This window comes from Lagopus leucura, unplaced genomic scaffold, assembly GCF_019238085.1.
Source record: "Lagopus leucura isolate 7727_CA_CO unplaced genomic scaffold, USGS_WTPT01 63718-0_obj-0_obj, whole genome shotgun sequence".
NCBI classification, from domain to species: domain Eukaryota; kingdom Metazoa; phylum Chordata; class Aves; order Galliformes; family Phasianidae; genus Lagopus; species Lagopus leucura.
In genome coordinates, this window is record NW_024968969.1 from 1 (window position 1) to 27,012 (window position 27,012).

At 64.4% G+C, this 27,012-nt stretch overlaps 6 protein-coding genes across 12 annotated transcripts; 3 read left to right on the forward strand and 3 right to left on the reverse strand.

The window, feature by feature from the left end:
• The first annotated feature begins 422 nt into the window (after nt 1-422).
• Nucleotides 423-5,340, forward strand: LOC122193943 (thromboxane A2 receptor-like). Of its 4 annotated transcripts, none has more exons than XM_042894853.1 (3): nt 423-444; nt 3,122-4,014; nt 4,842-5,340. In XM_042894853.1, the coding sequence occupies exons 2-3, from the start codon at nt 3,190-3,192 to the stop codon at nt 5,109-5,111; spliced, it is 1,095 nt and encodes a 364-aa protein (XP_042750787.1). In that variant the 5' UTR covers nt 423-444; nt 3,122-3,189; the 3' UTR covers nt 5,112-5,340. The 4 variants fall into 4 exon arrangements, with proteins under 4 accessions (XP_042750787.1, XP_042750786.1, XP_042750785.1 ...); XM_042894852.1 differs by lacking the exon at nt 423-444 and adding an exon at nt 523-544; XM_042894851.1 differs by lacking the exon at nt 423-444 and adding an exon at nt 763-834.
• On the reverse strand, nt 5,180-7,527 carry LOC122193945 (PDZ domain-containing protein GIPC3-like). The gene is given in 7 exon segments (XM_042894854.1): nt 5,180-5,631; nt 5,700-5,781; nt 5,873-5,988; nt 6,679-6,859; nt 7,007-7,192; nt 7,269-7,436; nt 7,438-7,527. Coding segments are annotated over 7 exon segments (975 nt in total). The 3' UTR covers nt 5,180-5,479.
• Nucleotides 7,528-8,130: 603 nt separating this feature from the next.
• LOC122193946 (SWI/SNF-related matrix-associated actin-dependent regulator of chromatin subfamily E member 1-related-like) lies at nt 8,131-12,575 on the reverse strand. Of its 3 annotated transcripts, none has more exons than XM_042894858.1 (10): nt 12,553-12,575; nt 11,776-11,842; nt 10,666-10,771; nt 10,262-10,465; nt 9,891-10,011; nt 9,742-9,794; nt 9,415-9,490; nt 9,125-9,340; nt 8,690-8,822; nt 8,131-8,578 (listed from the first exon to the last, which is right to left on the reverse strand). In XM_042894858.1, exons 2-10 carry the CDS (start codon nt 11,811-11,813, stop codon nt 8,566-8,568), a joined length of 960 nt encoding a protein of 319 aa, XP_042750792.1. In that variant the 5' UTR covers nt 11,814-11,842; nt 12,553-12,575; the 3' UTR covers nt 8,131-8,565. The 3 variants fall into 3 exon arrangements, with proteins under 3 accessions (XP_042750792.1, XP_042750789.1, XP_042750791.1); XM_042894855.1 differs by having other exon boundaries at nt 12,523-12,553; XM_042894857.1 differs by lacking the exon at nt 12,553-12,575 and adding an exon at nt 12,512-12,544.
• Nucleotides 12,576-14,847: 2,272 nt separating this feature from the next.
• Nucleotides 14,848-21,451, forward strand: LOC122193942 (major facilitator superfamily domain-containing protein 12-like). Of its 2 annotated transcripts, none has more exons than XM_042894848.1 (10): nt 14,848-15,121; nt 17,092-17,302; nt 17,934-18,057; nt 18,300-18,497; nt 18,581-18,673; nt 18,780-18,872; nt 19,559-19,729; nt 19,896-19,990; nt 20,352-20,482; nt 21,011-21,451. In XM_042894848.1, the coding sequence occupies exons 1-10, from the start codon at nt 14,848-14,850 to the stop codon at nt 21,103-21,105; spliced, it is 1,485 nt and encodes a 494-aa protein (XP_042750782.1). In that variant the 3' UTR covers nt 21,106-21,451. The 2 variants fall into 2 exon arrangements, with proteins under 2 accessions (XP_042750782.1, XP_042750783.1); XM_042894849.1 differs by lacking the exon at nt 14,848-15,121 and adding an exon at nt 16,642-17,091 and having other exon boundaries at nt 17,211-17,302.
• Nucleotides 21,452-22,047: 596 nt separating this feature from the next.
• On the forward strand, nt 22,048-25,878 carry LOC122193948 (GRAM domain-containing protein 2B-like). The gene is made up of 12 exons (XM_042894860.1): nt 22,048-22,151; nt 23,618-23,737; nt 23,842-23,914; nt 24,011-24,184; nt 24,252-24,350; nt 24,422-24,493; nt 24,563-24,631; nt 24,761-24,824; nt 24,970-25,056; nt 25,165-25,246; nt 25,318-25,425; nt 25,495-25,878. Exons 2-12 carry the CDS (start codon nt 23,637-23,639, stop codon nt 25,508-25,510), a joined length of 945 nt encoding a protein of 314 aa, XP_042750794.1. The 5' UTR covers nt 22,048-22,151; nt 23,618-23,636; the 3' UTR covers nt 25,511-25,878.
• LOC122193947 (uncharacterized protein C19orf71 homolog) lies at nt 25,718-26,846 on the reverse strand. Its single transcript, XM_042894859.1, has 4 exons — nt 26,773-26,846; nt 26,477-26,700; nt 26,181-26,306; nt 25,718-26,099 (listed from the first exon to the last, which is right to left on the reverse strand). Exons 1-4 carry the CDS (start codon nt 26,844-26,846, stop codon nt 25,954-25,956), a joined length of 570 nt encoding a protein of 189 aa, XP_042750793.1. The 3' UTR covers nt 25,718-25,953.
• Between the last annotated feature and the right edge of the window lie 166 nt (nt 26,847-27,012).

Consider the following 27,012-nt stretch of genomic DNA (forward strand, 5'->3'; position numbering starts at 1 on the left):
GGGCGGCGTTGGAGCATCGCTCTGCAGCCCCACCTCGGCCCCCCCCCCACCCGCATCCTCTGCACCTGGGGGCTGCGGGGTCGCGCTTCGGTTCCATCCATGTGCAGCCGCCCCGAGGCGTGGGATCGGGGAGGTGGCACCGCGGTGGGCGTAAAGGACTCCTCGTGTCCTCCAGGGAGGGGTTCCAGCGCTGGGAGCGGGCGCCCGACGGGGGCACGGAGGGGTGGTCGTGGGGGCGGCCGCGTCCCCGTGTGCCGCACGGCAGCGGCTTCGGAGAGGCGCGGTGACCCCGCGTGCCGCGCCCGGCTCCGCTGCCGCGCCCCGATGCGGAGCCCCGCGGTGCCCACGGAGGGGTGCGGGGCCGAGGGGGGCCCTCGGGGTGGTGCAGCCGAGGGGTGAGGGCCAACCCCCCTCCAGACGCAGGAATCCGGCTCGGGTAAACAAGTGAGTAACCCGGATAAGAGCGGCCCCGCTAAATATAGCCGGGTACGGCGGGCACCGCGCGCCCCGTCGCCGCCCCGCTGCGCGGCTGGAGCGGGCGCAGGTGAGCCGCGTCCACGCGAGTCCCGCCCCACGCGTGTCTCCGTGCCACCCGTGCCAGCGCAGCCCCGAACGCAGCGCTCGGCCCCAGCCCGGAGCGGTGTTGCGGGGCGGCGGGGGGCGCGGGGGGCTCCGAGCGGGGCGGGGAAAGGGGTCGGGACGGCTGGGGGGGGAGTTGGGGCCGCTCCCAGCCCGGCCCTTCCCCGGCGCCTCCCGCGGGGCAGCGCTGCGCCGATCCGCGCCGAGCGGAGCTCCGCTCTCAGCCGGACCCCCCCGCACCGCGACGGCCGAGAGGTACGGCGGAGGGACGGGGGGAGCGGCCGGGGGGTCGGGCGGGGCTCGGGGGGGGGGGGGGGCGGAGAGGATGGGGCGGACAGAGACCCCCCGGGGGTGGGACGGACGGGTCGAGGAATCGGGAGGGGGGGAGGGGGGATGGACGCACCGCGGCGCTGGGAACGACGGAGAGATGGATGGAGCGTCCGCGACGGGCAGAGGGGCTGTGTGGGGCGGGGCGGGTGGGATGGGGGTGGGGGTGGGAACGGAGATGGGATGGGATGGAGATGGGAACGGGAGTGGGAATGGGAAAGGGATGGGCTGAGAGGGGACTGAAATGGAGATGGGGATGGGGACGAGTTTGAGATGGGATGGGGTGGGGATGGGGCCTCGTGCCGTGGGTCACAATAGGGACAGGTGCTTTGTGTCACCGCCGGCGGCGCCCAACACCACGGGTGTCTCCTGCCCCGATGTCCCCTGGAAGTCCCCTCTCTGGGCTCCGTGGTTTTGATGGCTGTGGGTCTGGGGAGGGATGCTGGAGCTCTGCCAGCTCTGCGTGACGTGGTCGGTGCATTTCCCGTCCCGGCCGACGGCCTTGAGCAGATCTGCACCGAGGGCCGCGGGGACGGAGCGCCCATCTGTGTCCGTTGGGTCATCGGGTGGGGGACACCACAGGGTGCATCTCAAAGCCAAGAGGAGAGCTGGGACACGAGGGACCCAAAGCGGGGACCCGCAGCTCTGCGCCCTGTGCAGCACATCCCCAGAAAAACACCACCCTGATGCCAAAAACCCCATTAATGCCCGTTCCAGCCCACACCGGAGCTGCCAATGCATTTCAGGGCTGCAACTGAGGAGCAGAATCTGCCCACCGGCCCCTGTGCCCCCCAGTGGGGCTGAGGCACAACCTCAGGGTCTGTTCCCCACAGGAGCTGCCCCCACGCCGTAGATTGAGGACCCTCTGCCCCCACTCATCGATTCCTGCCTGTCTCCGTGCTGCTCTGCAGCTCTCTCTGTCTCAGTTACAGCCCTGCCGGTGCTAATTGAGCTCACGTTAATATTTTATGCCCTCTAAGTGCAGCCCTGACAGCTCGCGGGGCTGTCCATCCCCATGTCCCCTCAGTGTCCCCAGGAGTGCAGGGCTGTCCCTGGCTGCGGGATGAGGTGTGGGGAATTGGGTGACCAGCAGTCCCACGTGGGGAGTGGGCCCTTCTTACGGGGCCTGTGGGTGCCCTATGGGGCCGCTCAGCTGCCGGGGGATCCCATGGCTGAGGGTCGCCTGGGACGCAGCGTGGCATGGGGACACAGCTCCATCCAGACAGCGACAGGACCCCACAGCCATAGGGCAGCACAGGAGTTTGGGGACGTTTGCAGTGATGGCCGCTGTGGGTCCTCCATAATGTTGTGGTCCTGAGAGGTGGTGGGGCAGGGGAAGTGGCATCCAGCAGCTCGGGGACAGGGTGAGCGGGTGGCACTCATCCCTGCCCTGGAGAAACGGGGGAGGCATCTGCTGCTTGGGTGCCCATTCCTGGGGGTGTCCATTCTTTGGGGTGCACAGGACCCCCAGGATGGGGTTGGGAGCAGCTCCGTTCCATCCCAGGCCGCCCCATCTGCAATGATTAGCAGTGACAAACTACTCAAGACAAAACCAGCTGCCCTTACGCTTCACAGCCCAGTGACAAAGCCTCAGCTCCAGCCAAGGATGGGAAACGTGAGAGCCGGCCCCATATCCCCATGGCTGTGGGGCTGGAATTGCTGGGCTGGGGGGCATGCGGTGATGCCATGGGTGCCGCATGCGCCGCGCAGCTCCGGGCGCGAACGTCCGCCTGCTGTCATCGCCACGTGGGCGCCGGCCACAGCCACAGGGATGGGGGGAGATGCTTTTAAGCTAATCCTGCCCCTGTGTGTGGGATCCGGCCGCGTCCCTCCTCCCAGTTTGGCACACGGAGCTGGGGCTGCGTCCTCACTGTGCGCAGGGATGGGGGTTTGGATGCGCCCCCCCCCCCCGGCACGGGATGGAGCCCAGCTGGCAGCACACGCTGCTCCAAACGATGAGCACGTGGGGGTTGGTGGCTGCTGCCCCGGTGGCTCTCGGCCCGGTGACGCAGAGGGGACGGTTAATCCCGGCCAGCTGGAGGGCTGGGGCCTCAGCACCCCATGGGACACCCCACATCTGTGGCCTCTGGGTGGGGGACCTGCGTTAGGGTCAGGATCGGCGTTAAGGTTAGGGCCAGGGTTGGCGTTGGGGTTAGAATCGCCGTTAGGATCAGAGTGAGAGTTCTGGTCCCTAATGCTCCCCTGATCCCCGCAGAGCCCAGTGGGGGCAGCACCAAGAACACGCCATGGAGCCCAGTTTGGAGGGCGCCTGAGGCCACCAGGATGGAGGGGGGGGACACGGAGCCCCCCAACATGAGCCTGGCCAGCCAACCCCACACCTGCTTTGGGGTGGTGAACCTCAGCCTCAGCCTCAATGTGACGCAGCCCAAAGCCATCGCCTCGCCGTGGTTCTCCACCGCCTTCGGCCTCATCGGGCTCTGCTCCAACCTCTTTGCTCTCTATGTGCTGCTCAGCTCCTCCCGTCAGCTCAGCAGCCGCTCGCGCTCCTCCTTCCTCGTCTTCCTCTGCGGCTTGGTGGTGACAGACTTCATGGGGCTGCTGGTGACCGCCGCCGTCATCATCCCGTACCACTTCACCAAGTTCAACTGGACCCAGGTGGACCCCGGCTGCCACCTCTGCAACTTCCTCGGCTTCTCCATGGTGTTCTTTGGGCAGTGCCCGCTGCTCCTGGGCGCCACCATGGCCGGCGAGAGGTTCGTGGGCATCAACCGGCCCTTCTCACGCTCCACCTCCGTCTCCAAACGCCGCGCGTGGGCCATCGTGGCCACAGTGTGGGGCTTCTCCTGCGCCCTGGGGCTGCTGCCGGTGCTGGGCTTGGGGCGGTACACCCTGCAGTACCCCGGCTCCTGGTGCTTCCTCACCCTGCTGCCCGACGCCGGCAACGTCGTCTTCTGCCTTCTCTTCGCCCTGCTGGGCGTCTGCTCCGTGCTGCTCTCCTTCGTCTTCAACACGGTCAGTGTGGTCACCTTGTGCCGCGTTTACCACGACCGCGAGTCGGTGCAGCGGCGGCGTGACAGCGAAGTGGAGATGATGGTGCAGCTGGTGGGCATCATGGTCATCGCCACCATCTGCTGGATGCCGCTGCTGGTGAGGCCTTGGGCTTGGGGTGTCCCTGCTGGTAGGGTGCCGTGGTTCCTGGTGTCCTCTCCACGTCCCTCCTGGTGCCCCAGTGTCAATCCTGGGGGGTTCTTGGGTGTTCCTCATGGTGGGGCTTTGATGTCCTTTGTGCCCCTCTTGGTGGGGTCCCGTGGTTCTGGTGTCCTCCCCACGTCCCTCCTGGTGGATCCCTGGGTGTCCCTCATACCCCTCCTGGTGGGGTCCCGTGGTCTTGATGTCCTCCCTGTGTTCCCACTGGTGCCCCAGTATCCTTCCTGGTGGGTCCCTGGGTGTCCTTCCTGGTCCCTGGGTGTCCCTCTTGGTGAGGTACTGGTTGTCCCTCTTGCCCCTCCTGGTAGGGTCCTGTGGCCGTGGTGTCCTCCCCATGTCCCTCCTGGTGCCCATGACCCTTCTTGTCCCTCTTCTTGGGTGCCCCTCCTGATGGGGCTCCAGATGTCCCTTGTCTTGGTCTCGGTGTCCCCCCATGTCCCTCATGGTGATGGCACAGGTCTTGGTGTGTCCTCCTGTCCCTTTGGGTGAGGTCCTTGTTCTCGTTGTCCCCAGATGTCCCTCATGGTCTTGGTGCGTCTTCCTGTGCCCCCCTTGTCCCTCCTGGGGTGCCCCCCCAGTGCCTCTCGAGGTGAAGCCCCAAGTTCCAATGTTCCCCACTGTCCCTCATGGAGATGCGCTGGATCCTGGTGTCCCCATGGCTGAGACTCCCAGCCCAGATGTGCCCCCACTTTCTCCCCCTCAATCCTTTGGGGCTCCCCCAAACTCGGCAGCCCCAAAAAGTGACCCCCCTTCCCTTCTCCCTCCAGATCTTCATCATCCAGACCTCCCTCCAGCAGCTACGGACGGGTGACCCCCTCCACGTGCTGCCGGGACAGACGCAGCAGCTGCTGCTCATCTACATCCGTATGGTCACCTGGAATCAGATCCTGGACCCCTGGGTGTACATCCTGTTCCGCCGCGCAGTGCTGCAGCGCCTGGGACCAGGGCTGCGCACGCGGCCCTCCCTGCTCTCCCTTTACCCCGTCCTCAACCCCTCCCTGCGCCGCAAACTCACCCAGGAGGGGCGGCTGCAGTAGTGGGGACCCCCTCCTCTCCCCCCACCCCCTTCCTCTATTGATTATGGAGGTTTTGTTCTGTTTTGGTTTTATTATTATTATTATTGTTGTTATTTTTCACCTTGCAGCTGCAGGAGCTGAGCGCAGTGGGAGGGACGGGGTACCCAGCAGGGCAGCCATGGAGGCGTCCCCTCCTCTCCTCTCTCCATCCTGCTCTGTGAGCTCCTAATAAAGCACAGCTTGTGCAGCACTGCGCGCCCCATGGGATGTGGGGACACACAGCGGCCCCACGCCTCCAGTCTGTGTGCGCAAAGGGCGACAGGTGGGACCTCAGGCAGCCACCCCCAGGTGGGAAACACGGAGTGGGGGGGGACCTGGCCGCCCCCCAGCTACTCCTGCCCACCCCGGGGGCTGCAGACGGCCGCCCACACCTCAGCCACAAACTCCTGGGGGAAGGCAAACTCTCCCAGCACTGAGTCGACGGCGCAGGCGAGCGCGGCGGCAGAGGGGCTGCATTTGGCCATCTCCACCATGGTCGCAGCTGCAGGAGGAGCGGGGTCAGAGGGGAGGTGGGTGTAGGGTTGGGGGGGGAGGGGGAGCAGCACCCACCCAGCTCGCAGTCACGGATGCCCATGTAGCTCTCCAGCAGGTCGTCCACGCGGCGCGCAGCCTCTTCCTCCACGGCGCTGGGCTGTGGGGGGGGGATGGAATGCTGAGCATGGGGTCACCCCGTGAGGCACGTCCCCCCCAGACTGGTGCGGGGGGTTCTGGGCGTGCCTTACCCCATCCTGCAGCGTGGCCGGGCCCTGGGCACGCAGTCGCAGTGTCTCCTTTCCGCTGGACACTCGGCCTTCAGGTGGGCACTTGCTGCTGCTCCGCGTCCTCTGCCCGATCATGTCTGAGCCCCACAGGGGGGTGGGAGGGGGCCCAGGGTTGGGTGTCCAAGAAGAAAGGGCAACAGGGATGGAGGATGACCAAGGGTGTCCAAAAATAATGAATGTCCATCCAGTGATGGACATCCGAGGGTGAGCAAAAACAACGCGGTGATGGGCAGCCAAGGTTGACCAAGAATGGGTGCGGGTGCACACCCAAGGGTGACCCATGGTGAATAACATGGACACCCAAGGGTGACCCATGGTGAATAACATGGACACCCAAGGGTGACCCATGGTGAATAACATGGACACCCAAGGGTGACCCATGGCAAACAATGATGGATCCGAAGACGATCCATGATGGATAACGATGGACACCCAAGGATGATGATGGACATCCAACAGTGGACATCCAGGGATAAGCAAGAATATCCAACTATAGATGTCCAAGGATGACCAAGAATGGACAAAGTTGGAGACCTAAGGATGACCAAGAACAGCCAAGGATGGAAGTCCAAGGCTCTCCCAAATGCTATGGGGCAGCACAAGGAAGGCACCGTGGGGGAAGGATGGGATGCACGTGTGCTTGTGGCTGCCCCAGGGCGGCCAGCTAAGGGTGGTTGCAGAGGCAGCTCGGTCTGTGCAGGCACACGTGGGGCTGTCCCTCCATTCTGGTGGGGGTCTCAAAGCAGAGCAGCCCCCACCCCACTCACCGAAAGCCTTTTTGGGCTGCACCAGGCGTAGGGTGAAGGGCTGAGCGCGGGGCAGCTCGCGCAGCATGCGGGCCACCTCATAGTGCCGGCAGCCCACGATGGTGTGGTCGTTGATGGCCTCGATGCTGTCGCCCACACACACAGCCTGGATGCGGTTGATGATGCTCCCCTCCTTGATTCGCTGGCGGAGGGGGGCACACGGTGACACCCCACCCCTCCACACAGCGATTTCCTTTTCAGATTTAGGCAGGGAGACCCCAAAACGCCCCATACAGAGAGTCACCCCCAGGTCAGGGCAGACCCCCCCCTCAGCCCCACACATTTTCACCTTGATGAAGGCGTAGCCAGCACCGTTGTCGGTGATGGTGAGCCCCAGCGCGTCCTCGGTCTTGGTCACCTCCACCTCCTTCGTTTCACCACGGACGTGGGCAAAGATGAAATCCTCCAGCCCGATCTGCCCCCCCAGCAGCTTCTGCATGTCCACTTTGTGCGTGTTGAGCGTGCAAAAGAGGATCTGCCCCCCAACGCCCCGTCACCGCCGCTGGGGACGACCCCGGCATCGGCGTCAGCCCCGGCCCCCGACCCCTCACCTCGGTGGGGGAGATGCCGAACACCTCGGCGATCTTCCCGTAGAGCTCCTTGACGTTGGTGAAGCCCTCGATGCGCCCCGTGGGGCTGCCGTGGGCCAGCTGGGTGCGGAACACCAGGCGAGGGCGGGCGCGGGGCGGCCGTGGGGCCGAGGTGCCCTCGGCGGGGGGGCGGCTCGGGGACCCCCGGCTCCTGCCCCACGCCGTTCTCCATGGGGCGTTCCTCCTGGGCCTGCCTGCCGCGCCTGCCCGCCCGCCGCATCGCGCCGCTGCTGCTGAATTATGGATGGGCAGCCCGTAAGGCGATCCCGGGGGCTGGGAACCCGATCCGATACGCGGGGCCGCCCCGGAGATCGGGTGAGCGGTGCCACGGAGAACCGCGGCCGCGTCCTGGATGTGGGGATGGGGTGGGAACGGGGAGCTCGGGGCCGCCGCGCTCAAAGCCATGGGGCAGCAGAGGGCGCTGAGCCGAAGGCGTGAGGATAAAGGAGCGGGGACAGCAGGACCAAGGGTGAGAGGACGGCGAGATGAAGGACGGGGCTGGGAAATGAGGACAAAGGGCACCCAGAGCTGCTCTGGAGCCCAGCCGGAGCACGAAGGCACAAACTGCAAAACGTTTTGTTTTTATTTCTCCCAAATTTATTCACTCCCGTCTCCATCCCAAGCCAAGCAGCCACGAGATGGCAACCAGGAGATTCTCTACAGAAAGAGCACCGACCTTGCAGGCGAGAGAAAAGGGTCAGAGCCCCGCCTGGGTTGAACCCAGGGAAGGAGCCACGTAGTGCTAGTAAGAAAATAAGACACTCTCTAATTACACGATCTGAGATTAGTGACAGGCAGCACCAGGGCTGGCACGGCGGGGGGGAGGACGCGGCCGCCGTCACGGTGGTCCCACGAGGCCAAGGAGGAAGGGCTCAAGGCCCACAACCCCCCAGCATGAAGGGGAAGGAGCTGCCCCCACTGGTCCCATAGCACAGAGAAGAAGGAGGGCAGGCAGGGAGCACAGAGCTGAAGGCACCCACAGGCAGCAGCGAGGGGAAGGGGGAAGATTAAATAAAGCAGCCACAGCCTGGAGACACCCTGGGTGAGGCTGCTGTGCTGCTCACAGGAGGGCGGGGGGATGCTCGTGTGTTGGTCCCCAGAAGCTCGAGGTCCTCAGGTGTCACCACTGCAGGGCTGGGGCCACCCCGGGGTGCAGGGGATGCGGCCAGACCCCCAGCAGGGACTGTCCTTTGCAGGAGCTCCAAGGGACAGCGCTGCGGTCCAGCCGGCCCCGAGCTCTGCAGGGACTGGTCCTCATTCACAAATGTTCACTGCAGAGAGAGGAATGCAACGCCAAGCCACAGGAGTTCCATCCTCCTGTCCCACAGCAACACGGGGACACCCCAACCCCCCTGCAACCACGCCAGGACACAGGGGCCCACCTGGCTATGCGGGACAGGATCTCCTTGATGCGGACCACCAGCTTCTCGTGCTGCAGCGGGTTGCTCTCGATGGCGCTGTGCAGCTTGGCCATGTAGAAATCCAGGGTGCTCAGCGTTGGGGTTTCCCCAGTGCCTGCGGGGCAGCAGCTCAGTAAGTCCCCATCCATACCGGGGTGAGACCACGACCGTGGAGTCCCACCTCGTGCAGTAGCAGAGCAGGCAGCGAGGCAGACCCAGGGACAAAGGTTTGGGTAACAGCTCTCCTGCAGAGCTGTGCATCCAGAGACAAGCTCCCAGCCCATCCTCGCCCACTACAGGGAAGCCATCCCACCCCAGAGTGCTCCTGGGTCCTCCTCCCACCAGATGGGCACCCATCGCTGCCCCACTGATGTCCTCTTATGGTCCCTACTGGCACCGATGCCGCCCCACACTCACCAGGGATGGGGAGGGAGGCAAAGCTGGTGGTGAGCGCCTGCCGTACCGACTGCAGCTGCTGCTGCAGGGCCAGCGTCTGCCTCTCCTCCTGCGCCAGCTCCTGCTCCAGCTTCTCCTTGGCACAGTTCATGCTCTCCGTGTGCTTCTGCAGGATGGCATTCTGCTCCTCAAACTCTGTGTTCATCTTCCGCAGGCGCCGCAGCTCGGCCTCCCGGGCTGCAGGGACAGAGCGGGATCAGAGGGGCTCAGCGATCCCCACCCCAAACTCAGCCCCTTCCCCAGCCCCACACCTTTGTTTTGGTCCAAGAACTCCTCTGTGAAGATGGGAACGTCAAAGGTGGAGAAGGCATCGCTGCACTCGCCAGCCTGGGGAGCAGCAGGGCACGGGTCAGACAGCAGGACCCCGTGCTCCATCCCCGCCCTCACCCCGAGCACAAGGAGGAGGCAGGCAAGGGATGGCTGTGTGCCGCCTCCTGCGGCTTCAGGCTCTGTTTCAGTGGGAATTGGAGTCCTGGAGCCCACCCTGGGACTCCCTCAGCCCCTCCTCACCCATCCTACAGGCCAAACCCAGCAGCACCACAGGCCTCAGTTTCCCCACGCAGCCTGCAGCGCCTTACCTTCTGTGGGTGCCCATTCAGCAGGGTGTTTGCTGCTGCAGAGCTGGCGTCCTCTGGTGAAGAAGGAAGCAGGTTACCTCCAGGAGACCCCCAGGACTCCCCAGCAGCACCAGGCTGCATCCCGAGCAAGAGGCACCAACACAGCACACCTTTTTTGATCTTCTTCTCCTGGATTTTCTCCGTGCACATCTTGTAGGCTTCCGACTGCTGGTATTCCCGCAGCTCCTTCATGTACTGCTGCTTCTCCCGCTCTGCTTCGTCCAGGTAGCGCTACAGACACAGCAACGCTCAGCCTGGCTCAGCCCAGCCCAGCAGCAGCTCCCCAGGGTGATCCCATCCCACCCCTCGAGGCCCAGCAAACATTTTGCTGCCCAGACCCCGCGTACGCAAAGACCTCAGCTTCCAAACACACCGAGATGTGCGGCACAGCCATTGCCAGCAGAGGGGTGAAGCTCCCAGAAGGAGCTGGAAGGTGCAGGGACCAGGGACGCGCCGCCCCAGCCCAGAGAACTCCTGGTACCTGCTTCTCTGAGAGCTGCAGCTTGCTCCACTCAGCCCCCAGCATCTTGGTGATCTCTGGGAAGGGCAGGTCGGGGTGCTGCGTGCGGATCTGCTCGCGCCGCTCGTTCAGGAATCTCACATAGCCTGTCACCGGGGCCTTGGGGCCGTTGGGAAGGATCTTCTTCCTCTTCTTGCCCTTAGGCCAACCCCTCTTCTTCACTGGCTGGTGCCCCAAGGATGTAAAAGGACAAGAAAATGACAAGTGGGTGCTGATGGGAGCGCAGGTGGTTGTGCTCCGAGCTGCAGTTCTGGCCGTGGGTTTGCCCAACCCTGCAGCACAGCCCAGCCTGGCAGAGCAGAGGGACAGCCCCAGCTCCGGGTTGGAGGTCTGTGCAGGAAGGGATCTCAGAGGCTGCCGCTCACCTCCTCCTCGCCGTGCGGCTTCTCGCTGCTGGCACGAGCCACCTCTCCCTTCTCCTGTTTGATGGCCACCAGGAAGTTGCCATGCTGAGCCTTGCCTGTTGCGTGCCTGCAGACAGACAGCGGCCATCAGGAAGGGCTGCAGGACCGCCGCAACATGTCCAGCATCAGCCAAGATGCCCAAAGCCCAGCTCCGCCTCCGTCACCACGCGATCCAGCAGCCCACAGGCCTGTGCTGAGCAGCTCTGCCCACATCACAGCGTCTCCCCCAGCTCCTTCCTATGGCACCGCTGTCCCTTTGATCCCACAGCAAGACGGGACAAATTGCCCAGACACAGCGACCCCAGGCTGCCTGCATCCCACAGTTACACAGCAACCACAGCACAGCTGGAAGGGAGGGAGCCGTGAAGGGCAACAGCTTTCCGCGCAAACATCATTGATTTTCACTTTCATCAAAGTCACAAGATAGACGAGATGGCACAGGGTCAGCACAAACCCCGCGAGGGAGAGGAAACCTGGATGCACGTTAAAAGCTGGATGGATCCGGGCTGGCCCCATGGGTCGCAGCACTCATCAGTCACACCACGCACTTGGTGTGAATCCAGCTCTGCACAGAGCCCCCAAACTATCAGGTGATCCTACACAAGGTACAATTAACCACTGCTTTGGTGGGGCCCTTCCTGCTTGGCGCTGGGCTGACTGCTGCCACCAAAGCTTATGGGGCAGCGTATGAACGTCGTTTCCTGGGAAATCTGCTCCTGGGTCTCTGGGAGGCCTCAGCTCTTCGTTATCAGCCCTAACGAACCTACAGTTACACCATGGAATGTGCTGAGAGCTGCCAGGCTCAGCCTCCCCCACATTCCTGTCGTGCCGGAGGACGCTTTGGAAAGTCACTGCGTTCCAGGCAGGGTCCTGCTCATACCTCAGCCCCCTGGGCACTGCACCCAGCACAGCTGAGATGCCCTCGGGGCAGGTGACAGACAGAGCGTGGTGCTGGGCACCCAAAATGAACGGGGAGCCCACTGATCTGAACCCCACCAGGCGTGTTCTTTCATACCAGGCCCTATGGGGAGAGCCCCGAGGCCGGCAGCGGGGCTCAGCGGGGGCACTTACAGCATCACTGCAGGCTGCTGCTTCGCGCTGTGGGCCATGGGCTGCCAGGGTCACTCGGAGTCAGACCCTGAGAGATGAACCCGCAGACATCATTTGGGGTCCCTGGAGGCCGCTGAAGCCGCAGCCCCCACTGAAGCCACTGAAGCCCCCACTTCCCTGGGCCAAGCAACCCCCAAATCCCTGCAGCCATCGCTCCCCAACCTCCACAACCCAAGGCCTCCCAGGGCGCCTATTCACCCCCAGCAGTTCAACCCCAGCAGTTCCCACTATGGACCCCCATCCACTCCCAGAAATCTCCCCCTCGGGACACCCACCCACTTCCATCAGCCTCCCCTCAGGGCCTCCATTCACACCCATTAGTTCCCCCCCACCAGAGGCCTCATTCACCTCCATGAGCCTCCCCACAGGGCCCCCATTCGGCCCCAGCGATCCCCCCCCAGGGCTGCCACTAGCTGCCATTGGTTCCCCCACCCCCCCAGGATCGTCATTCACTCCCATCAGCTTCCCCACAGGGCCCCCATTCACCCCCATCGCTCCCCTTTAGGAACCGTTTATCCCCCCCAAGATCCCCTCCCCGGGACCCCCAGCTCCCCCCGCCGCTCGCAGCCCCCCGAGCCCCTCCTCTGAGCCCCCCGGCCCCCAACACTCCCAGCTCTCCCCCGGCCCCCACACAAGGCCCCCTCCGCCCCCCCAGCCCCGGCCCCCCCCCTCCCATATCGGGGTCCCCCTCCGCCACCTCCCAAGCACCTCCAGACCCCCTCGGCCGCCCTTCCTCACCCGGCCCCGCCCCTCTATTATTATGCAAATAAGGATCCCGCTTCGGCTCTCCCGATTGGTTTCTGCGCCCCGTCGTGGAGCGCACGATTGGCTGCAGCTGTATGACGTCAACAGGAAGCGGCAGTGAGTGGGCGTGGCGAGGAGGAAGGCCTACGTTGCGTGCGTTGAGCTCGGCGCGCGCGGCCGGCCTCCCAGCCAATCAAAAAGCGGTGTGCAGACGCGGAAGTGCGGGGAGTTCAGAGCCTTAAAAAGGCAACGACAAAGCGCTGGGCCCACTGCTAACCATTCGCCTCCAGTGCTCCCAGTCTCCACCCCGGCAAGGAGCGCGGGGCGAGGGGGTTCCTGCTCCCAGGATCCACCCCGGGGGGGGTCACAGGAACTCCAGCTCCCCATCCCTAATCCTCCTAGTGATCCCAGTTCCTCCACATTGCCCCCAGTGACCCCGACACCTCCTCAGTGGATGGGGTTCCATGACCCCAATACATCTCACTGCTCTCAGTGACCCCCAGCAGCCACCCACAGCACTGGCGGTGACCCAACTCCCCCACTCCACTCAGGGGACCCCAGCGTCCCAGAACCACCCACACAGCGCGTGGGGTGAGCAGCACCGAGGGAACACCAGGCCCAGGGCTGAGGGTGCACGAGATGCCCAACGCCCAGGGAATGCAGTGCCAGTGTGAGCAGCACAGAGCACAGGACTCAGCACTCAGTGTGACGGTGCCCAAGGTTTGCCATGACCTGGGTGCATAAAGCTCAGGGTATTTGATGCCCAGGGCACACGATGGTCAAATTATCCAACGCACAGAGTGCACAAATCCCATGGCACACAGTGCCCACGGTGCCCAATGCCTGGTGTGTGTGAAGACTGAGTGCAGAATATCCAACGTGCCTAACAGCCGTGGGTGCACAGCGCCCAGAGCACCTGACCCCGAGGTGCCCAATGGTGCCCAAGGTGCCCAGTGCCCACGGGGCAGGAATCTTAGGGCACACAGTGCCCAGGGTGCCTGATGCCCAGAACACGCAGCACCCTGAGCACTGCTGTCCAATGGGCTTGATTCCCACTGTGCACAAATTCTGGGGCCAGGGTGCAGGAGTCCCAAACTCCAGGGTGCAACAGTCATAGGGCACGCCATGCGCAGAGCACTGAGGTGCACAAATCCAAGGGTGCACAGCGACCAAGGGCACGTGATGCCCGAGGTACCCAGTGCTGTTGGATTTGAACCAGCTGAGTTCCCTCAAACTGGTCTCCAGTTTGCCTGATGCCCTGAGTGCATGAAAACCAAGGGCCCGAATGCCACAGCACACGATGCCCAAGGTACAGAAATCCAGGGCGCCCAACATCAGGGGATGCTGGCATTTGGAGGGGGGCAGGCAGCTCACAGCTGTGGGACTGGGAGCCAGCTGGGGCCACCCCAACCTCCCGTTCAGATTTTCACTTCCTCTGTGAGTCACCGCTCCGTCCTCACATGACAGCAGGGACAGAGCCGGGGGTGACGCAAGGCTCCGGCCCTGCAGCCAGAGCTGCCACAGGAATCACAAGACCTTACACCAATGAAAACTGTTTATCCGGAGCATGCTGGCCTTGGGGCTCAGCCACTCATTTGGTGCCCACACGCAGAACCTGTGGCCATGTCAGGGTGCTCTTGGCACCCCCCCTCTGCAGGGTGAAGGGCGGTTACATCCACGGTCCCCAAAATCACATGGACCCACGGCCCCCCAGCCCGGCAGCCCCCGAGGTGCCCCCACAAAAAAACAGGGACCTCCCTGGCCCCAGTAGTGCCCACAGCTGTCAGCATCCCCCGTGATCGCAGCGTGCCCGTGGGCAGTGAGTGGAACCGGGGCTCTGCGTGTCCTGCAATCAGAGCCACCACTTGAAACGGAGCTTTGAACTGTCCCAGCGTCCAGCAATAGTTCTCCTCCATCTCACCCCTGGGCAAACAAACCCACGGTCACGCTGCCCAGTGTGGGTGAAAGGGGGAGCGGGGGTCCCTGGGCACGGGCGAGGGCCTCACACCCCACCTACCCCACTCCCGCCCCACTGCCACGCACAGGGGCGCCGCTCCTTCCCTACGGGACGCCCCAAAAAGCGCACGGACGAAGCCCGGAGGTTGGGCACGGGGTGGGCGGGGTTGGGGGACTCCCGGCGCCGCGGGGGCCCGGGGGCCGCGAGCAGAACGCCGCGCCTCGCTCCAGCCGCACGCAGGCCGCGTCCCGCCCCCGCCCCGCCCCGCCCCGCACTGCCCGGCCCGGCGGGCGCTATAAGCGGGTTGCGGAGCGGCGGAGCGCCGGCGCGCCATGGCGGAGCCCGCGCTGGGGGCAGCGCTGCCGCTGCGGGCGCGGTTGAGTTTCGCGACCGGGCATTTCCTGAACGATCTGTGCGCGTCGCTCTGGTTCACGTACCTGCTGCTCTACCTGCACGCCGTGCTGGGTTACAGCCACGGGCTGGCCGGCGGGCTGCTGTTGGCCGGGCAGGTGGCGGACGGGCTGTGCACGCCGCTGCTCGGCTATGAGACTGACCGCTCGGCGGGCTGCGGGCGCTACGGGCGGAGGAAGTCGTGGCACCTGGCGGGTGAGAGCGGGGAGGAGGCGTTAGGGGGTGCGCGATTGGGGTGCTGAGGTTGGGGGTCTCACCTGGAGGGGGGGCGACTGCGCGGTGCTGCTCCGCTGCCTCTGAGATCCCCCGACCCTGCGGCATCCCGGGGGTGAATAATTGGGGTGCGCTGTGTGGAAGGAGCGGCGCTCGCTGAATGGCGTTGGGATGGGGAGGGGGTGGGAGGGCACGGGGAGAGCAGCACTGCATTCCGGTGTGTGCAGTGCAGAACTACGAGCCCCTTGGGGAGGAGTCGGGGTGAGAGGAGGAGAGTGGAAAGGGAACCCCGTGCAATCTGGGCTTCCCCCTCCACGTGGGGATGTACCCGAGGCCTGCCTGTGGCTGGGAACCCTGGAGCAGCAGGGACCTTGGGGTGCAGCATCCTTCCCTCGCCAGGGTTGACCCTGTTGGGACGCACGTGGGGTCCTTTCTGCCTCTGTCCCTGGTGAGCTCAGAGCACAGCAGCCAGCTCCCCACGGGGATGGGGAGGAGGCAGTGCTGGGTTTGCTTGAGGTGCTCACAGAGCTCATCCTGCATCATTATCCTTGGGGCAAAAACACTTGGGCTGCTGCTGATGTGGGGCCTGGAGGAGACAGCGTGGGCACGGGGCTGTGACACACATGGGAGTCCACAGGGCTGAGCTGGTGATGAGGAGGAAGAAATCCTCCACTGGACAGACAGGGAGCCCGGAGCTTCCTCCTGTAATGAATGGCACAGTGCTGCTGGAACTCGCTGCTGCGTATCTGTGCAGGGTGAGGGCGGTTTGCTGTGGGTGCTGTTATCTTGATGCCAAGCTTATCTCAACCGCTCTGTGCAACCCAACAGCGGGCTGATAGGGCAGCTGGCCTGCCCACGACCCGCTGGGATCTCAGAACTGAAGTGAGAGAAAGTGTGCAGCGGGGGCTGCCTGACTGCCTGCCGCAGCATCTGTCAGGTCTGTGCCCCAGATTTGGGGAAGTGACCAACACTGTGAGTCCTGGCAGTGTGGGCAGCTCCGCTCCATCGGGGTGCAGTGAAGGGGAAGTCCTGAATCACGTCCTGTACTGGGCTGTAGCAGTGTGTGGACCACGAGGGCTGGGGGCTGAGCCCTGGGGGCTCCCAGCCGGCTCCGTCGCACTGCGGTGAGGTGTTCCTGTGAGCAGCAGCCGCGCTCAGGTCAGAGGAAACGTTGTGAAACCACAGCCTTGGGGGCGAGATACCACGAGATCCTATCAGCAGCACCTCCCCTCAGCAGTGCCACCTGGGGCTGGTGGTGGTGATGCTCTGCAGAAGCTGGGAGCTGCCCCGGGAGCTCCTGGCAGTCAGGGCTGGAGTGGGAGCTTGAGGGACTGTGGTGTCCTGCTGGGGGGAGTGGGGCTCCCAGCACTGCTCTGTGGCCACATGAGGATGAGGCTGTGCTGGAGGAGCCTGACTCTGCGGGGATGGCTGCAGCGACAGGACTGCAGGGAGGGTGAACCTAAGGACACACAGGACAAGGCGCTGCACCTGGGACTCAGTTCTGGCTGGATTTGATCAGCAGCTTTGTGGAGAAGCCAGCCTGTCCTTGCCTGCCCGTGCAGGCATCCCTTTTGCTTGCGGAGGGGACAGTGCCTGGCTCTGGTGTCACTGACTCAGCTGGGACCTTCCCAGCACAGATGCAGCGTCTGATGCTGGCGTGGGGACAGATCTGCTCCTGTTCCGTGTGCTGGAGATCCCCCCGGCCATGGCTCTGATGGCTCCAGCCTGCAGGAGGAGGGATGAGGGGACATGGAGTGGCCTTGTGCCTCCAGAGCCGAGCCGTCCTGGTGCCTTATCGCCCGGGGCAGGCGGTGGGGTGGCACGTGTCCTTGGGTGATTATCTGCATCCAGGAGGAGCTGACTTTGCTCCCCAGCAGCAGGGCAGGACCTGGCCGAGCAGCTGCATCCATCTGGTCCTAGAGAAGCTCACTGCTCCCCTCCTCTCTTCCCAGGTACCACTTGTGTCCTCATCTCCTTCCCCTTCATCTTCAACCCCTGCCTGGGCTGCAAGGAGGGCACTCCACAGTGGGCGGCCTTCATCTACTACCTCCCCTTCATCATCATCTTTCAGTTCGGCTGGGCGGCCACGCAGATCTCCCACCTCTCTCTCATCCCTGAGCTGGTGACCAGTGACCATGAGAAGGTGGAACTCACAGCTTTCAGGTGACATGGATCTTCCTGACCTAAACCTTTTGGTGCTAAGGAGCAAGGTCGTGGTGCCGGGGATGCTGGTGACACAGCAGTTGCCGTGCCGTAGTGATGAGCCACTTTGGGACTGGAGAGTGATGCTCCCAAGGAGGGATGTGACCCCAGGTGACGCAGGGCTGAGACACTGCCCTGTGCTGGCAATGTGTGCAACTTGTGCTTAACTGGCAGGATCAGGCTGTGGGAAAGAGAGTTTATCAGATTTGCTTTGGTTATCTGCCCAGCAGGAGGAAGTTCCCCTTTCATCAGGCAAGCAGGCACAGCAGCACAGCCATGCTGGAAGGCTGTGGGTAACCCTGGGGACAAGTGGTCCTGCTTGGGGATGACTGGGGCTGAGCATAACAACCCAAGGGATTTTGTTTTCCTCTTGGTCCTGCCCCCAGGCTTCCACTGGGGATGCTGGGAGGGGCACAGGTAAGGTTAACGTGCAGCCAGTGCTCGCCTGTCCCAGTGTGCTGGAATGATGCTGTGGTGCCAAGCTGGCTCTAGCACGCCTGGTTTGTAGGGCAGCCTTGGATGGAAATGTCCCTGCTGCGGCTGAATCTGTGTGTGTCCTTCAGTGTCCCCCTGATGTGCCATCTCCCCCCAGGTATGCCTTCACCGTCATGGCCAACATCACTGTGTACGGCCTGGCCTGGCTGCTGCTGAACCTGCAGGTGGATCAGCCTGAGCGCACAGAGCACCTGGGCATCCAGGATGTCTCTGTGTTTCGGGTATGTGGCAAAGCTCAGTCCCTGGGGTCCTTTCTTCCCCTGGTGGGATGTAGCTAAACTGGAAGGCACCGGAGGGGTTGAAGTGGCAGAGTCCCAGAGCCTCTTGTGCTGCACTGCTCAGGGGCTGTGTCAACTCTCCTTGTGTTTTTGGGAACCCCTCTAGTCCACGAGAGTCCTGGGGGTGGAAGATGGGCAGGCAGAAGGTGCCCTGTGCTACACTCACTCCCCTCTCCCTCCTGCAGAACCTGTCCCTCATCGTGGTGGGGCTGGGGGCCGTGTTCTCCCTCATCTTCCACCTGGGCACCAAAGAGAAGCTGCACCCGCTGGGCTCTGTGTCGCAGCCCCAGGAGAGCACACCCCTGCTGCAGAAGGAGCCCACGAGGTCCCCACGCTCACTGCTGGTCTGGAAGGACTGGCTGCTGGAGCCCTCCTTCTACCAGGTAACAGCAGACATGGCACGGCAGTGCCAGCCTTCCTCACCTGCAGCTGCACGGGCTGAGCTGCCGTCCCTGTCCCTGTGCAGGTGGCAGTGCTCTACATGGCCACTCGGCTCATCGTCAACCTGTCCCAGACTTACATTGCCATGTACCTGACCAACTCACTGCTGCTGCCCAAGGTGGGTGTGGGGCACGTTCCTGCCTGCAACTCGAGGTTGCCTGGACACAGCGGGTCCTGTGCCGCTGGTCCGGAGCTGATCCTCTCCCTGTGTTTGTCTCTCACAGAAATATATTGCCACCATCCCTCTGGTGATGTACATCAGTGGCTTCCTCTCCTCCTTCCTCATGAAGCCTGTGAATAAGTGGATAGGTCGAAATGTGAGTCCTAGGGGCGTGGAGTGGTTTGAATCAGACCCAGGGCAGCGTGTTAAAACCTGCTCCTGAGCCCAGGGGCTGGGCAGAAAAGCCAAATCCTGAAGCCACAAATGAGCAGAGCACGTGGCACGCGTGAGCCTGGCTGCAAAGCAGAGACTCCTGCTGCAGCATGGGTCCTATGGGGCAGGGAGAGGGATGGCATGGGCCTGTCCTGCATACCTGAGGGTGCAGAGGTCTGGGGAAGTGATGTTGGTCCAGAGTCAGCCTGTCCTGTGCAGCCCTGGTGGGGCTGGGAGAGCCTTGGCTGTTCAGGAAGGGCGAAGGGTGGGCTTGGCTGAGCCACACTTGAGGTGTGAGAGTTTACAGCATTCCCTTCTGCACTGAAGCAAATGTCCTGGAGCAAAGCCCGCTCTGCTCCTGCCAGCTGGGTGCACAGACACCCTGCCCACAGCTCCCTGTTGGCTCCCCACCGTGGCCCCAACCCTTAGGCTGTAAAGCAGGCTGGGTCACTGCAAGGCCCCTGCAGTCTGGGGACTCCTAAGCCAGCTGAGAGCGATCCAGAGCTGTTGCTGTGAGACCTGGGGAGTGCTGGCCCTGCTGTCCTCCTCATGGGGTGTCAGCCGGGGCTGGAGCACAGATACTGAGCTCTACCTTGTCCCTGTGCCTGTCCCCTCACCGGCCCGGAGCAGCTGACGTACTTTGTGGGCATCCTGGTGATCCTGGCCTTCGCCTCCTGGGTGTCCCTGAGCAGGGAGATGGGAGCAGAGATCTACGGGGTGGCCGTGCTGCTCGGGGCTGGCTCCGCTACCATCCTGGTCACGTCCCTCTCCATGACTGCTGACCTCATTGGGACCAACACGGTACGTCTGTGCAGCAGCCCACCCCTGGTGCCCAGGATCTGGTGTGTTATGGGCTCTGTTGTAATATGGGCTCTGCCCATGAGAGGGCACAAGGCTCTCGCTGTGGGCCTGCTGGGCTGTGTGCCATGCGCTGGCTGCGTGCCTGAGGCTTCCTCTCCCCTCGCAGCACAGCAGTGCGTTTGTCTACGGGGCCATGAGCTTCACGGACAAGATGGCCAATGGCCTGGCTGTGATGCTGATCCAGAACCTGCACCCGTGCCCGTAAGTGTCCCTGTGGAGTAGGAATGCACACAGGGACAGCTGCAGCCAGACCTCCTGGTAGCAATTAACCCTGGTTTGGAGCGTGCTCTTACAAGGCTTGTAAGGCAAGAGACACGGGTAGAAACCACTTCTGATTTATCTTGAAGCCTTCCTTGATTTCTCTTTTGGTTCTAAGTGGCTGCGTCTCAGACACCTGAAGGGGTTCTCAAAGTCCAGAGCCTTGGGCTCTTCTCCCATGTCCCGGTGTGAACCAGTCCTGGGGGCAAGGACTTAGGGTCACTACCAGGCAGTGGGATGGTGGCAGCAGCTCCAGGGTACTCTGAACCCCGCCACCAAGTGCAGCCCTGTCCTTTCCCTGCAGGACTGAGCTCTGCTGCCCTGCCTGCGTCAGCTTCTATCACTGGGTGATGGTGGTGGTCACTGGGGGCATTGCCATGGCTGCCACCGTATTTCTGTGCTGCATCATGATCTGGCCCATCCGTGTCCGCTTCCGTGAGTGGGGCTGTGGGGCTCAGGGCGTGGGGAAGGGGCAGGCATGGGGCTGGGGACACAGGGAGCACCATGTCTGGTGTCAGCCTGGGCTAAAGCTGAAGTGTCTTTTCAGATGGCCTGGTGGCAGTGGGAAGCTGCAGGGTGACCCTCGTGGTAGGCTCAGCTCCTTGTGCTTCTGCTGCTCCTGGCCCCAGAGCTGGGGCTGTGCCTGCGGTGGCAGGATCTCTTCTTGCTTGGTCACGCTGCTTTAGGAACACGTGGTTGTTGGGGAGCAGAGGGGGCTGCTGTGCTTGCTGGCAGTCAGATGCAGGGCTGGGCTCCCCTCCCCATATGGGGGCCAGCAGCCAGGGCTCAATATTAGCTGCGGGATGTCCAGGACTCATTCTGCTCTGAGTGGGGGGAGAGCACGAAGGCCCCCACATGCGGGGCTCTTGTTTAATGTTGCATTGGTGCCAGAGTCCAGAGCAGCTCAGCCTGCAGTCACCCAGCCCCGCATGGACTCCTCACCTGCCCCTCTCGTCCCTACAGACGACATTGCCCTGCAAGGACTGAACGAAGCAGGGATGCAATACGATGACACAGAGTGCGCAGAGGACAGGAGCCTGAGCAGCACGGTCAACTGAGCGGCGCCTTCAGCCACAGCGCTGCCCACACTGCTGAGCCTCACCTGGAGGGACCCCACGGAGGGGACGGCAGCGGGACGGGGCCTCGGCGAGCTCTGCCTCCTCTCAGGACTCGACCCGCCGTGCTGTGGGGACGCGATGAAGGCTGTCCCTGTGTGTTTGCACAAGTGTAACACTAAGAGGGCCGGGCTGCAGGCGCGCTGCCGGACGGGGCGCCCGGCCCTCGGCTCTAACTCGCTTTGTAAGGTCAGTGTGTACACGTAGCACTTTTTTTAAAGAAAAAAAGAAGGAACAAACACAGCTCACCTCTGAACTTGAATAAATGCCAGTGTTGGCAAAGCCCTGAGCCCTCTGCTCTGGTGTGGGATGGCCAGGCCCAGGGGCTGTGGTTGCCCTGAGCTGTGCACGACCCCCAGAAGGAGCTCGGGCCCCGGCAGCCCCCTCAGTACGAAGTGAGGAAGGGTCCCTGCGCCGCCGTCCGCGCACAGCGAGGTTTGTGCGCAAGGCACCGAGTGCGGACCGCAAGATGGCCGCCCTCAACAAAAATGGCGCCTGCGGCCCGCGCCCGCAAACAAAATGGCGGCCGCGCGGGAGAGCTGGAGGGAGATGATTGGTTCCTAGGGGCCTTGTCCCGCCCCTTGCGTCCCAGTGGCCAATGGGAGCGCTCCTTACCGCACGGGGGCTGGTAGCCGCCCAGCGCTGCCAAGCCCTCAGCTGCGGAGCAGGCTCCGCCGCTTCCACTAAGGTGCGGTGCTCCCGGGATCGGGAGAACGGCGGCAGCGGCCTGGGGGCTTTCCGGGCTCGGCTGTGCCGCGCCGCGGCCCGGGCACGCTGCCTTAGTGGAGCGCACGGCCCTCGACTGTACCCTGGGGCTGAAGGCCGCGCTGCCTCGGGCGGCTCCGAGGGGCGAGAGGCCCCCACGCACCGCTGTGGTGATCGCTGTGGGGCCCGGTGCGGGAGGCTGAGCTACGCCCAGGCCCGGGGCCCCGCCGGGCACCGAGCAGCGGGCAGAGGGGCACCCGGGAACACGGGGCGCAGCCAAAAGGGTGCGAGGGCCCTGCACGTGGTGGGCACGTGGGCACGGGGTGGGAAGGAGGGAGCACCAGGGGGCGGGGCCTGATGAGAAGGAGGCGGGGCCCGAAAGGAATGAAGGCGGCGCCTGTGCAGCACGGGGGCTGCGGTGAGCGATGGGGGGAGCGGGCGCACGTGTTTGTGCAAGGGCAGTGCGCGTGCAGGGACGGGATGAGACGCGGCGTTGCAGGGCTGCTGGTGATGCAGTGACACGGTGCTGGGCTGCAGGCTGAGCATGGGGAGCTGCAGCAGTGCGGGTTCTGGCCGCTCCCTGCAGCGCGGTGCTGAGTGCAGGGCTGTGTCAGCGCGGGGCAGGGAGCAAGGGTGAGCGGGGCCGGGCTGGCAGCCTTGGCACCTGTCCCAGTCACCTGCGGGCAACACCAAGGGACTGCCCTGCTCCCCTCGGGGCTACCTGGCAGCTTGGTTTGGGGGGGATGTGGAGGGCTCAGCCATCCCCTCTGTGGGAAGAGGGATACTCCGAGCCCCTTCCCTCCCGTGGGCAGAGGGGAGTGGTGGCACCCAGTGGTGCCGGCACTGACACCTGGCAGACCCCGTAGAGGGCTGTAGGCACGGGGGGGGGGGCGCATCCTGCATCCCACCGGGGATCCCACGGTTGTGCCATTGTGGTGGCGATGCCCTTTGCAGCCCCCCCACGCCCAGGTGCTTTTTGCTCCGTCCAGCCCCACCCGACGCCTCCCTGCAAACCTGCTGCGGCCGGTCCCAGCCCCGCCTGCCTGCCCTTCCTCGCTGAGAGAAGGAGGAGGAGGAAGAGGAGGAGGAGGCTGTGGGCTGAGGCTGAAGGAACGCGTGGGAGCGCAGGGCTACGGTTCATTGGGACGGGACGGGAGGGCTCAACTCCCCACCACCAGGTACCACCTGGGCTGGGCGGCAGCCTCAGCGCAGGGATTTTGCTCTCTGCCCTTCGATCCCCCATGTGTCCACCTTGGGAACCACAGAGGGACCTGGGAGCTGCCACCCGCTGCCTGTGAGCGGGTGCTGGGGGTGCCACGGCCGCTCTGAGGACACAGCTGTCGTCCCCATGGGTCCCCAGGGCTGTGGCTGATGGGGAAAACCTGGGGCACAGCACTTCCTGGAGTGGGGCAACGGTGGCTGCCACGCAGAGAGTGCCCTGTGGGGCCCCAGGGACCTCAGGGCATGGGGCAGGCAGCACCCGAGAGGCTCTGAAAGGTCGAGCTGCTCCTTGTGTGTCCCGGTGAGCCCTGGTGGCTGATTGGAGGGTGCTGAGCACCCCAATGTTGGCAGGGGACAGGCAGTGTCCCCCCCTTTGGACAGCAGGGGACAGGTGGGCAAGGAGGACCCCATGCACCATCGCCTGTGGATAACTGCAGCCAATTGTGTGAGCATGGGGCAGGTGAAGGGCTTGGGGACAGGGTAGGCTTCCCTTTTCTCATCCCCCCTCACCTGTTTGTGTCCCCCGCAGCATAGCACCGGGCTGCTCCATGTCGAGGAGGCTGCGGAGGAGCAGGAGGCTGGAAAAGCAGTGGCAGAGCCTGGAGGAGAGAGGCAGCGCGCAGCTGGACCCGCACCCTGCGCTCGCCAGGTGGGTGCTGCGTCCCTGACTCACAACCCCCATTTCCTGCAGTGCTGCATCCCTGAGCCACAGCCCTCAGGCCCCCACGGCTCAGTGGCTGCTGCTCCCGGCAGATCCAGAACCTACGACGCCTCCACCTGCACCGAGACCCCGGAGGCGTCAGGTCACCCAGGATCCCTAAACCCGGTGAGTCCTGGGGGAGAGGAGGGGGGACCCCATCCCCATTTTGTGGTCGGTACTGGGGGTGCCAGGGCTCAGCCCCACTCCTCGGCTTCCCCACAGCTCAGCAAGCACTGTGCTGCCTTCCATAAAGCCTTTGAGGAGATCGCAGGGCGTGAGGCTCTGCTGGCCTCCTTCTCCTGTGCCTGGCAGCGCGAGGTGCCCTACCACGGCCGCCTCTATGTCTCCTCCGGGCACCTCTGCTTCCACGCCAGCCTGCTGCTCAGGGACATCAAGGTGTGGGCGCGGGGCGGGTGTGGGGTGGTGTGGGGGCTCAGGGTCTGACCATGCTTGCTCCCCTCAGGCTGTTGTCCCAGTGGCTTCTGTCTGTGCCTTCAAGAAGACCAACACGGCACTGCTGGTGCCCAATGCACTCAGCATCCGCACGGAGCAGGGAGACAAGGTGAGCCTGGGGAGGGGGCGGTAGGGATGGGGCCGTGGGGGGGAACTGACTGCCCATCTCTCTGCCTGCAGTTCCTCTTTGTGTCGCTGCGCCGGCGTGAGGCCACCTACCAGCTGCTGAAATCGCTCTGCAGACACCTGCAGGTAGGCAGTGTGCTGGGTAGGGGCCGGGCTCTGTGCCCCCTGCACCCTGCTGCAGCTTTCCTTGTGCAGGACGACACCTGGAGCCCCCCAGCCTCTCCCCTCAACCACAGCAGTGAGCAAAGCCCTACGAAATCCTTGGTGAGGGAACGGCCGCAACGGCGCTGCATGGCCCCAGGGGGGGCTTTTGGGGGGAAATGTGGTGCTCAGAAGCCCCAGCCCCCTGCCAGCCCCCCACCCATCCTCCAACAAATCCCCGTCCTCCTGCAGACCTCGAGCCACTCGGATTTGGAGCAGTGCACACCGGAGCCCGACGGTCTCCTGGAGCAGCAGGGTGAGCAGCCACCCCATTGTGCCCCCCACAACCTCCACAACCCCCCCATAGCCCCTGTAGGCACCCTGTAGGCCTCCCTTCTTGGGGCCGCCCTGTGCGCCCCATTGGGTCCCGAGGCACTTGAAGGGATCCCGGTTACGTGCAGATGAGCCGAACCCGATGCTGAACAGAGCAGAGGAGGATGAGGAAAAAGAGGAGGAGACGGCAGAGGCCATTCCAGTTCTGGGCAGAGGTGAGCAGTGTCCTTGGCAGAGCCGTGCAACAGCTGCGCGCCCAGCACAGGGCCGGGACGACACCTCTCGGCCACGCTGCCGTCCCCCAACACTCCTCCTCCTGGCAGGGCGACCCCGCACAGCACTGCCAGCCCAAAGCGCCGCACAGCTGTGTGCTTTCAACACCATCATCGTGCTCTACCTGCTGCTGTGAGTCCCCGGGCAGGGGACACCGCCACCCCCCGCTCTGTGTCCCTGTCCCTGACCTGTGTTGTCCCCAGGATGGTGGCTTTGCTGCTGACCTCGGGGTACATCGGGCTGCGCATCCTGGAGCTGGAGCAGCAGCTGGCGGCCATGGGGGCTTGGCCAGAGCTCAGCCTGGTGCAGCGGTGAGTGAGGGGCGGCGGCCCCTTCACCCCCAGCTCAGTGGGAGCCCCTCACCCTGCCCTCCCTCCCAGGCACAAGAAGACGTGAGGCCAGCAGGGACCTGGCTGGCACCGGGCCACCAGCACATGGGACCGGCTCTGGGACCCCCCAGAAGGTGGGGGGGAGGAGGGGGTCCCCACGTACATTCCAGCACCCCCAGGGAGCCCCCGCGGGCCGTGGGGCTCCATCCCACCCCCTTCCCTCCGTTCTTCAGCCCCTGAGCTCATTGTGTGAGCACTGATCAGAGGGCAAAGCCAGAGCCAGGCCCCCACCGTGGGAGGCAGCCACCTCCAGGGATGCGGGCACAGCGGGGCCTGGTGGGCACAGGGAGACGGAACTATTTTTATTAATAAAGAGCTGACGTGGTGCTAGCTGTGCTGCACGGGACATCGGGGGTAGAGGGTCCCCCACCACAACGCTGACTGTGCCTCTGTTCCTTGGGCTGCGCACAGAGGCTTCGCCCTCCCCTCACCCCCCCCGTCGCAGCACTGTTAGCTGGGGGGGGCTGAGGGCTGGTGCTGCAGGAGGCTCCAGCTGCAGACATCCCGCGTGGTGGTTTGGGGGCTGCAGAAGGACAGCAAAGGGACGTAGCCTGAGCTGCCCCCTGGCGCCGCAGTGCCCTGGCTGCGGGTGGCCACTGCACAACAGAAGGAAAACGATGAGGGAGGGCGCAGGAGGGCACAGCAGGGCGCGCTGCCATCCCCCCCCCAGCTCTTACCGTACTCCTTGCCCAGGACGGGGCACTCCTGCCACAGGAAGGCTCCCCAGCGCGTGCCAGGCCCCGGGTAGGCAGCAGGGACAGTGGGGTCCCAGCAGGCAACCTCCCGCAGATGCTGGTCATAGACTTGGGAGGGAAAACAGGCTGCAGAGCTGGGGGCAGAGAGCAGGACGCCCCCCAGCTCCCCCCACACTCCCATCTCCCTCCCCCCGAGGATCCCCGCAGTTTCCCCCTCCTCAGTTCCCGGTTAGCGCCGTGCTTTTCCCCTCCCCGTTCCCCACCACCCAGCTCCGTACCAGGGGGCAGCGGGTCCAGTTCAGGAGCGCCGTGTGAGCGCTGCCAGCGCTGCCAGGCCGCGCTACGGGTGAGGCCGTCGCCGGCGTCCTCTGCCCCGCGGCAGCTCGGCTCCGTCGCCCAGCTCTGCCCCGCCGCATCCCTGCCCATGGGGGCCATCTTCCAGCGCACCGCCTGCCTCAGCACCTGCGCGCAGCGCGGCCCCCGCAGCGTCACGTACTGCTGGCTGCGGCACCAGGGGACATCAGCGCCCGCGGCACCCACAGGGCCCGGCCCCGAGCTCCCAGCGCCGCCTCACCTGCACAGCGGCAGAGGGAAATCCGTTTCCAGGGTGCTGAGCGGCACCCAGGCTCTGTGCGTCCCCGGCTCCATGCCCGGCCGCGGGAGCCTGCAGCACTGCTGGAACCGGCGCCCCGGCAACGGCCACTGCGGCAACGGGCTGGGCGCAGCTCCGTGCCCCTGGGCGCAGGAACCACTGCCCCGCGAGCAGCCGGCACCAAACGGCACCAAACGGCACCAAACGGCACCAAACGGCACC